Source organism: Solanum pennellii, chromosome 12 (assembly GCF_001406875.1).
Source record: "Solanum pennellii chromosome 12, SPENNV200".
In the NCBI taxonomy this organism is placed as follows: Eukaryota; Viridiplantae; Streptophyta; class Magnoliopsida; order Solanales; family Solanaceae; genus Solanum; species Solanum pennellii.
The window spans coordinates 78,934,232-78,945,578 of NC_028648.1; the positions used below are offsets into that span (position 1 = coordinate 78,934,232).

At 30.8% G+C, this 11,347-nt stretch overlaps 2 protein-coding genes across 2 annotated transcripts; both read left to right on the forward strand.

Annotated features, from left to right (window-relative positions):
- The first annotated feature begins 5,372 nt into the window (after nt 1-5,372).
- Nucleotides 5,373-8,177, forward strand: LOC107006018 (protein spinster homolog 3-like). Its single transcript, XM_015204654.2, has 3 exons — nt 5,373-5,824; nt 6,165-6,922; nt 7,313-8,177. The coding sequence occupies exons 1-3, from the start codon at nt 5,537-5,539 to the stop codon at nt 7,827-7,829; spliced, it is 1,563 nt and encodes a 520-aa protein (XP_015060140.1). The 5' UTR covers nt 5,373-5,536; the 3' UTR covers nt 7,830-8,177.
- An 889-nt stretch (nt 8,178-9,066) lies between these two features.
- LOC107006038 (probable carbohydrate esterase At4g34215) lies at nt 9,067-10,645 on the forward strand. The gene is made up of 2 exons (XM_015204679.2): nt 9,067-9,692; nt 10,251-10,645. The coding sequence occupies exons 1-2, from the start codon at nt 9,072-9,074 to the stop codon at nt 10,464-10,466; spliced, it is 837 nt and encodes a 278-aa protein (XP_015060165.1). The 5' UTR covers nt 9,067-9,071; the 3' UTR covers nt 10,467-10,645.
- Nucleotides 10,646-11,347: the final 702 nt, after the last annotated feature.

Consider the following 11,347-nt stretch of genomic DNA (forward strand, 5'->3'; position numbering starts at 1 on the left):
ATAAACGGCCATCATCGTTAATGTCATCCACGTTATAAATTTCAAGTATTAATATTTATAAAAAATTATATATTTTACTAATGTCCATAGGTAATAGTCATAGTGAAAAAAATATTTATCTCTTTAACAATCATACTCTTTTTATTTTCTTTTATTAACAAATATTTTTTTTCTTGGTACATTACAATATCAATCCTTTAAAATCATTTGCTAAATTATTAACACTATATAGAGTTTATTAAAACTATTTTTCATCTAATATCTGAAGTTCGTATTAAAATCATCGATTAATATTAGATCGAATCATACACCTAGATGTTTAGGTTGGGGTGCCATGGTGTGTAGGGGTGGGGGTGGGGTATGGGGCCCTCAAGCTTCACCATAGAACATATCAAAATGAAACATCATTGCTGCATGTGAGCCCAAAGTTGTTTAAGACATATAAACATGTGTGATGGAGAAATAGACTTTGGACCAACACAAATATTAGACTTATTAATTAACAATTAGTACTACTTACAGCTTAATTTGATTAGCATCAAATATATTAAATTAAAATTTTGTAATCTTATTTGTCACTTATTAAAATTGAAAAACTTACTAAATATAAAATAAGAAACATTTTGCAATTAGAAAGAATGTTCAAAGGTTTCTTATATTCTTTTCCCTCAATGCAAATGTTCGAGAGATAATTTGTAATATTGTGTTAATAATAAAGACGTGACTTTATTTCTTAACTAAGGTCATTACAATTCACTAGCGTCTTATTTGATTACAATTCTGACTCAAATAATTCTTGTTTGTTTAAGAATGTAACTTTATTTCCTAACGAAGCTTATCAAACAAGTGTTATATTCGATTATGATTCTAACACAAATCATCCTCGTTGATGTGGAACATAACTTTATTTCTTAATTAAGCTCATCAAATAAGCGTCATGTTTGATCATGATCCTGACTCAACCCATAGTCATTTTCTTTGGGCCTAGCGATAGATAACATATTGACAGGATATAGACGTTATCCACAACAAGTTTAGCAACGTTGTATTCTAGAACACTCCACATGCAAGATCCCAAGAGCTATGAAGAATAATATTTCACTGTGATTAGAAGTTCTATCATTTATTCACAATTTAACGATATTCGGCTAGATTCGAAATTTGAGAAAAAAATAATGAAGATTTATCTAAAAAGCCAATGCATATATAATATGTGTATAATTTATATATACTATGTGTATAATCATAGATATATAATCAATATATATTGATTAGAAAAAAAATGTATTTGACTATTTCTTTTATTCTTAATTTGTTCGACTATTTGTGTCAAAGATCCCCATCTCTTTCCCAAAAATTAATATGTGAAACATGACACAAATGTCATTATAATTTATAACATGTTAGGTCATTTATATAAAACGTTATTAAAAGTACTAAAGGGAAGGTTAATACAAATGAGTTTTAAAATATATATATAAAAAATAAGTCAATTGTTTCAAACGAACAAAAAAAAGAGAGTATTACAATCATACGACTAATTTTCATTAGCTACGAGCAAATTAGCTACATATGTACCAATAATCAAGTTCGTAACTAATTCCAGTATTTTATAGTAGTGATATATGCACTTACACAAATAAATTAAATTTTCGAATAAAATAATTACACACTTTAGTATGATATCAGAGCAAATAGAGATTTCGAATAATTCCAATCTAATAGAAGGCCCTATTTTGTGAAGTCTCTATATGTCCATCCTATCAATATCTTGTTTGGTAGCTCTCGAGGCATGTTATCGATTAAAGTTGTGATCCCACCTTTGCCACATTTTTGCAATTTATATCTAGCATTATTATGACCACAATAACATCAAACCTAAAACTATATATAATTGGTTGGATTTTCAATATTATTGGTGGTCCACAAACTTTTTATTTATTTTCTTCCAAATGTTTGGTTCATTTATATATGACTTTGTTCAATAAGATCCTTTCTTCATTGGCAATTATTATTTTTGGTATTCCATCTATCGTTAGGTATTCATATTGGAGTTCGACTAAATCTGGATTCATATCGATAAAGTGCTCTAGCGACTTCATACCCAAGATGATTTAAACCCAAATTAAAATATCTGACATATAAAAAAGTACTTACTACTTCACCACGATCATTGTTGATCATTGACAATTTAAGATAGAATTCCTAGTGAATTACTTTATACAAATTAATTTAAAATTTAGTTTACCAATAATATATTCAGTACAATAAGATTGAGTCCGGAAACTAAAGGGTATAAAATATTAATAAAAATTTCAAAACGGTATGTAAAATTTTATATTAACCAAAACGGCAAAATCGCTGGAACAACAGCGATTTCCTCCGCTGAAATCGCTGCTACTGCAGCGATTTTGCAAAATGTGATTTTTTTTAAAGAAAAATTAAGGCAACGATTTTTCATTTTTTTTCTAAAAAAGAAAAAAAATTTAAATTTTTTTAATAAAATCGCTGGAATGATTCTTTTTTTGTTTTTTTTTTAAAATGAAAATCGCTGTCCATGGCAGCGATTTTCTTGATTTTTTTAAAATGAAAATCGCTGCCTAGGCAGCGTTTTCTTTTAATTTTTTTTTTTAAAAAAATTACATTTTGCAAAATCGCTGTAGTAGCAGCGATTTCACTTTCTCGGGCGGAGGAAATCGCTGTTGTTCTAGCGATTTTGCCGTTTTGGTTACTATAAAATTTTATATACCGTTTTGGAATTTTTGTTAATATTTTATACCCTTTAGGCTCCGGACTCACAATAAGATTTAGGTTATATTCTTCTTTTTTAGTCTAGATATATTCCATCATAAAATAACTCTAGTTTTTTAAATACTTTAATAAATTTTATTCACCGTGTATAATTATATAATATAATTAGTGTATATATACATTATTCATTATATTTTTATTATGCAATGAGTATTAAGATGCCAAAAATTATATGTATGAGTACTATGACAAAGTTCCCTAAAAGCATAAAGGGATATTAAACGGTATGAATGGGCTAAAATTGAAGAAGCACAATCATTAATGTAGAAATTAAAAAAAAAAGTGTTAATTTAAAAAAAAATAAAGAAGGGGGGGTGGGTGTTGGGGGGAAAAAAGAAAGGAGGAAATAGATTAAGAAGAAGAAAGAAGGTTGTGTGTTTGTAATTTTAATCGATTATTTGATATTTTTATCATTTCTAGTTCTAGCTAGATTTAGTGGACAAAATGTTACATGATGATATGAGTTCGAAAGGTGATAGATAATCCATAAAATAAAATTCACCAGATAAATAAATTTACCCGATACTCTAATCATATATATAAAAAAGGGCATGTAACTGAAATTTTCTTTAATCATCATAAGAATAAGAAAATACTCCTCCCACTCAAAAATGATATTACTTAAACAAACATCACGTTCATTAAGAATTCAATAAATATAGACAATGTGTAATGTATTAACTTGTTATTATTTAATAAATATCTTTTGAAAATTAAACACGACTATGAAGATGGAGTACAAAGATCATATAGTCGTTGGAAAAATGTTATATATTAATTTTTTTTCTTAGATTTCTAAGATAGTACTTATTTAGAGATTTTTTTTTTCATAACATTTATTTTGAGACGAAATAAGTAACTAACAAACAAATTAAAGTCTATATGGAGTCTCAACTTTTGTCTTAATTCCATAGGATTTCAGAGGTCATTTATGTTAGATTCCATATCTTCTGAAAAGATTTTGCCATTTACTAGGAATATATGAAGAATATGAGACTCTATATCTTTTTTTCTATTTAATGAGGAATTAATTTTAAATGTAAAAATATTAGACAGTTCTTATTGGTTCTGAAATTTAAAAATCAAATAGCATATATATTATGAAATATAAAATATGATGGAAGAGTCTTATGTACAAAATTCTAGTAATATTATTGTCAAATATTAACTATGGTCCAATCTTAACTTCATTTTTACCTAAATATTTAACAAACCAAAATTCGTATCGATATAAAAGAACTTACAAGCTGATCAAGAACAAAAGGAAAATAGAAAAGGGAGATTCCAGACTGCTATTACAAAATAGTTATTAAAAAAAATATATAATTCATTGCATGACTCTTATAATATAGTTCATTCTCTCTCTATATATATAGGTATCTTTAGTGCACATGTTCATTCATTTAACCAGGATTTCAAGTGTAATTTAACAGTATATCTATTGAGTCCTCCATCGTGGTTAGATTGTTACACAGCCAATTATATTTATTGATTACTTTTTAAAATTGAAATATAAATATTATTACACGACTAAATTATACTATTATAATACATTCATTGTCTATATTTTAGTATAAGAATACCCATTGAACTATTTAGATTATAATTCTTCTAACTTAACTTCAATACACAACAATTTAAAAGGTTTCAGCGTTATCAAGTTATTGAAAATATATGATTTTCTTTTTGAAAAAAAATTGCCTCCTTTGGAGGCCATTGTATGGTTCACTTTAGTTTTGCTTTTTGAGATTTAATTTAATTAATCTTTGAAGTAAAATTGTATTAGATCAATTCTATATATTACAACAATAACTTGGATGTATTCCATATTCATATCAAAGACATCATCGTAAATAAAAGGGTATGTAGGTCGTGGATAAAAATAGAAAATTAGTAGCTTTTGAGCGTCACTAGCTATTCATGTTTTTGGCTTGGCGGGTAGAAAGAGCATCGTATTTATCGTAGTATTAGCTTATTCATCTAGTTTATTTTATTTACTTTTGGGATCTAATATCATATGTGGTTTACTATGTTTAGGTGATTGCACCCTGTTGTTATGTTACGGTTCCTTGCATATATGCTCTAAGCTGCTTTGCTATTAGTTGTCATGTTTTTGTCTACTATCCTTTTTTAAAAAAATTACTGTTTTGATTTGTTTGAATCAAGGGTCTTTTGGAGACAACCTTTCAGCATCTGCTAGGTAGCATCGTACATACTGCTAGACCTGCATACACTCTATTTTTCGTGGGATTTCACTGGATATGTTACTATTGCAATTACCATATAATAAGTACTACAAGTTGTATCTTTTCTCAAGTCAATTTTATTTAAGAAATACACTTTAAAATATTGGTCAAAGTTCACACAATCTGAAACAAAACGTGATAACTAATTTGATACATAGGCTATAACAATAATAAAAAAAAATTCAATTAGGCAACTTCAATTGATGGAAAATAGAACACGATGGATCCTATAATGCTTGCTAGAATGGAGGCAATCTTGTTTTGTCCTAGTCAATTGGGACTTAGTCTTTTTTCCCTAACCATCATTTTTCAACTACCTTCTAATTTAGTCTCAAATTTCTCACCCTATTCTCTTACAACACTTAAAAAAAAAATGAAACTAAAATGATTTGTTATCCTTGTAAAATAATTTTGTATAAAAGATATAATTTGTTCTTCATGAATGTATAGTGTTCATAACAAAAATCAATAAAAAAAAAATGAAGGTAGAAACACTTACTCTTGTGTTGGTTAATTTAGCAGGTATTATGGAAAAAGCAGATGAATCATTGTTACCAGGAGTCTATAAAGAAGTTGGTGATGCACTCCATACTGACCCTACGGGTTTAGGTTCACTCACTCTCTTCCGGTCCATGGTCCAGTCCGCGTGTTATCCTATCGCGGCTTATCTAGCTGCACGTCACAATCGCGCTCATGTTATTGCCTATGGTGCATTTCTATGGGCTGCAGCTACATTCCTCGTCGCTTTCTCCACCACCTTCTTTCAAGTAGAGTGCTACTATCTACTCGTTTTAGTTTATATGACACACTTGTTCTGTTTTGAAAACGTCATAAAAAGTTATATCTTGTTCTGTTTTTTATAATTTAAATATGTTAAACTATTCACATGTAACTTTGATATGATGTATGCTCTCTTTAACACCTTAAGCTTCTGTATCCAATCATAAAAGGTAACGTAAAATGAAACAGTTATTGTAGTGAAACAGAGGAAACTCTGTTCGTATTAAAGTTAATTTTACGTTTATATTTGAATTTCCTTAATGAAAATCCTGGCTCTGCTACTGCGACTGAGTGTATGGTTCATGACATCCTTTTTTTGTTGGTAAGTTGGCAGTGTCAAGAGCTTTGAATGGGATTGGATTAGCCATAGTTTCACCTGCAATTCAATCACTAGTAGCTGACTCTTGTGATGAAAATAATCGCGGAATGGCATTCGGATGGCTGCAATTTACAAGCAACATTGGTTCACTTGTTGGTGGTTATGTTTCTTTGTTGATAGCTCCTATAACATTCATGAGAATTCCAGGATGGAGGCTTTCATTTCATCTTGTTGGTTTGATAAGTGTGGTTGTTGGCATTCTAGTTCGTTTATTCGCGACTGATCCTCATTTTGCAGATGATAATCTAAGATCTAGTAGTAAAGTTCATGGAAGTTCTTATTCATTTATATCAGAAGTTCAAGGTTTACTTGAAGAAGCAAAATCAGTCGTAAAGATACCGTCTTTTCAGATTATTGTAGCTCAAGGTGTTATGGGATCATTCCCTTGGTCAGCTTTGTCATTTGCTCCAATGTGGTTAGAACTTACTGGTTTTACTCATGTGGAGACTGCTATTCTTCTTAGTTTGTTTGTTGTTGGTGATTCTATTGGGAGTTTGTTTGGAGGCAGAATGGGAGACGTTTTATCGCGGAGTTTACCTAATAGTGGAAGGATAATCTTGGCACAAATAAGCTCAGGAACAGCTATTCCACTTGCTGCAATTCTTCTTCTTGCTTTGCCTGATGATCCTTCATCAATTTTCATGCATGGTTTGGTCTTGTTTGTCTCTGGATTTTTCATATCTTGGACTGCACCAGCTACAAACAAGTAATTGATCATTATCTTTTCTCTGTCTTTATAGCGTTTTAACATCGTCAAAATTTTACATAATACATAAACCGACACTCAAACTTGTCCTCAGCAGACAAGTAAACACTCCAACTTACTAAATGATCATCTAGACAGTACATCTACGAAAATTTATGTGATATGTCAACGCAAGGTGTCCACGAGATATAGTGAGGTTGGGTTGGAGTGTTTAGTTGTCAGTTGCGGTGTTTAGATGTGCATTGTCAAAGTTGGAGTGGTTACTCAGACCGAGTTTGAGTGTCTGTTTATGTATTATGCCTAAAAAGTAAAAGAAATACTAGTTCTCTGTCCATGTTGTTGCATTTATCATGATAAAACTGCAGAGGGTACTAAAAGAGACACCAACAGTCCAATTTTTGCAGAGATAGTACACGAGAAGGCGCGAACAAGTGTCTATGCTCTAGACCGATCTTTTGAATCTGTTTTATCATCATTTGCTCCTCCTGTTGTTGGTTTACTGGCTCAGGATGTGTATGGTTATATGCCAGTAACTCAAGGTGCTGATAGTATTTCTACAGACAGAGAAAATGCTACGTCTTTAGCGAAGGCGTTGTTCACTGCAATAGGAACTCCAATGGCTCTATGTTGTGTTATTTACTCTTTTCTCTATTGCACCTATCCAAGGGATAAGGAGAAGGCTCAAATGGAAGCTCTGATCGAATCCGAGATGCAACTCTTGAGCTTGGATCCTTCGTCTCTTACCGGACAATATTCACTAGTCAAGTCATCCGAAAACCAAGAGAGTTATAACGATGAAAAAATCGTTGAGGAAATGGACTACAATGAGGATGGACTTGATTTTGAGGATGGTGATGACAAGACATTGATCTATCGTCGTCCAATGAGTTCAAAATTTGCTGAATAGGAGGTACTCAAGTGAGTAATAGACCTAATGCAACTGACAGATAAGCTGACGTTACTAGCAGGTCTAATTCCGTGACAATAGCATAGACTAGAATGACATTTCAATTAACATATGGACAACCAGAATGCAGGACAAAGCACACAATACAAATTGATATAGTTAATGGAGTGACACAAGTTATTTTATTTTTTTTGCATAACAAGAATTATCACATTGTAACAAATATATGATATATTAGAGAAACTTAGCTTTCTGAAAGATGTACTCTTCTTTCTAGTCTTGTAGTCCTTTGTCATTTGACATGTACTTTCAATTCTGTCGGTGCTTAAAACAATTTTATCTTCTCTATATTACTATATCTCTAATCCCTCGAGGGAATTTATTCAATCTCATAATTTGAGCTCCTCGAATATAGCGACCATGGGGCTTAACTTTTTTTTTTTTTTTCAATATAGGTTTCAATATAGGTTTTTGGAATGCTAAATGCTTTCAAACCTAATTTAAGCATATATTTATTTGTTTTGTTCTTTCTGGTGCTTGGATGAGAGTCTGACTATATTTGAATTTGCATAGAAAAAGTTCAAGGATAAAGCTCCGTATGAGACTTTTCGGTACGAATCTTGATATCCAGGAGCGCTTTACCTTTTTAATATGAGATTTTTTTGCGCGAATTCAAATATGAGTATCGAGATGAGAAATTAAAAAAAGATGTGGGACCCACCTGCAGTTGGCACGTGCCTATCCAACCTATGCACATGCCCACCAAAATTATTTCCTACAACTACTGCAGATCTGCTTACTTTATTCAGAAAATTTATAGCAAATGGCAATTCACTAATTATAAGGACATAATTTAGGATCAAATTAAAACAGACAGCAAATATACGTTAGTCTACTAATAGTAAAAACATATTTATGATCAAATTAAAATATGAAGGGCAAATTTATTCGAATTCTCGTATTATAGGTCAATTAATCAATGATAAGAATATAATTGAGATTAAATTCAAACGAAAAATAAATTTCAACCTGTTTTTATTATTGTCTTAATAACATACATTTATTTACTTAAGTATATTTTCAACGAGCATCTCAAAGACTTGACTTTTGAAATATGTACAGCTAGCTAAAAAGGTTTTGTCACGTAGCCTTAAATCAATAACACTGTTATTTAATGTGATAATTAATTTGTCTATAAGAAAGACTTTAATTTCTAAAATTTAAACCTATGCTCTAACAAAAATGTTTCCCCTTCTATTGTTGATGCTTTTGTCACATTCGCGGTGGATAGCCACCGCGAATGTAACTAGTGATTGTAATTCAATTGCGAAGAATATTTTCATTTTATCTGGACAAAGCAACATGTCAGGGCGTGGTGGAGTCTTTAATCAGACAAGCTCATCAGGTACGGTTAGTTTAACTTGGGATGGTGTTGTTCCACCTGAATGTCAGCCCAATCCATCAGTCCTCCGACTAAACGGAGGACTTACATGGGTTGAGGCTGATGAGCCTTTGCACAAAGATATAGATGTGAATAAAACTTGTGGGGTTGGACCGGGTATGTCATTTGCTAATAAACTCAAAATGGATGACCCGGATATCGGAGTGATTGGATTGGTCCCTTGCGCGATAGGAGGGACAAATATTACTCAATGGGTGCGTGGTGGATGGCTTTATAACGAAATGATTAGGAGGACTAAGGTCGCGTTACAAGGTGGAGGGACGATAAGAGGGATGTTGTGGTACCAAGGGGAGAGTGATGCAATTGATCTTGACGATGCTAAATTGTATAAAAATAGATTGATGAAATTCTTTAAAGATGTTCGTAATGATTTGGAGCTACCTACACTCCCTATTGTTCAGGTAATAGAAATAATCTTAACTAAGTTATGTTATATATATATATATATATATTCTATCTATTCAATTTACACGTCTTACTTTTTTTTTCTGATCGATTTAAAAAGATTGTTTTGTTTTTAGTATTTAGTAGGCTTTTAATTAGTTCCACTATTCTTGTTTTGCCCTTAACGGCACTTCCTTAGATTTGACAAAATGAAAGACCGCGATTATATAATTCAAAAAAGTCTTTTATATATTCTTAGTTAGCGTTTGACTATAAATTTTGAAAACTTACCTTAAATATCTGTTTGACCATAAAATTTGATCAAATTTCAAAAACTTGGTCTTCAAATATTTTCAACTAGTTTTTTTTTTGGAAAATTCCACTTCTTGTCACAAAATTTATTTTATTCAAAGTAAAATGTATGTCCAGATACAATTTCAAGTTCAAAAAATCACAACTACAAAAACTCAAATCTTTAAATTTGAACTTCAGAATCTATAGTCAAACCGAAGGAAACGTCATGCCAGTCAAACTATAAAGACTCTGAGTGATTGTAGTTGGTTATTGTGGTGTAGGTGGCATTAGCAACAGCACCAGGGCCATATATGGAAGTGATTAGAAAAGCTCAATTGGGAATAAATCTTCCAAATGTGAGATGTGTAGATGCTAAAGGGCTTCCAATTGGGCCAGATATGTTGCATCTTACAACTCCAGCACAAGTCAAGCTTGGGGAGATGTTGGCTAATGCCTTCCTTCAAATTCAAAAGGTGTTTCTCCCCTCTTCAAACTAGTCATTTATGTGCCCAAAAGATCACTATTCGCCTCGATCTGTCTCAATTTGCTTGTCTGGTTCTGATTTGGTAAGGAGTTTTAAAAAGTATAAATGACTATTAAATTATCGTATGGTATTAAAATGAAAAATGTGTGAAATGTATCAAAATATCGTTTAATCTTACGATTTTTAAAGTTATCATGCCGTAAGTTAAAGTTAAAGAGTGAAAAAAGTAAATTCAAATAGATAGAGTATTAAGTTTTTGTGTTCAGATTTTCTTATTATTAATAGGTTATTTAGCCGTAACAAAGTTAATTACTTTATTTTTCACAATCCAAAATTACTCTTATTATAAAAAGTTTCATATATCCGTCTCTAAATAAGTATCGCTTTCCTTTTTTTGGGAGTCGATTATACTAATCTCTGAAGCTAATTGGATTAGAATCATGTAATATCCTAGAATCAAAATCTGAATGAAAAAAATTGATATACATACTACGATAAGTTACAATTTTTCTCATGTCAACATTATAAAAAAATTATATATTTTAAAATATTAATTATAAAATTACATAATTTGAATCTCTGGAAAAAGAAAATGTGTACATATAATCTGAGACAGGGAGTAAAAGTTACTTTGATATGTTTAGTTCATCATTTTATGCATTTATAACTTTGTATATTGATGTTATATTGGATTTTAATTTGGCAGGAAAATGCTAATTAATTTCCCTACATTGATTCCACATTATATGACTCTTCTTATGATAAATAATTGAATTCAGAGGCGGAGCTAGGTAGGAATTTTATGGGTTCGGACGAACTAAATATATGTGCATTTATTTGAAAATTCTTAACAAAGTTGATTGACGATTCTAAAAAAAATTTAAAATGTCCAAA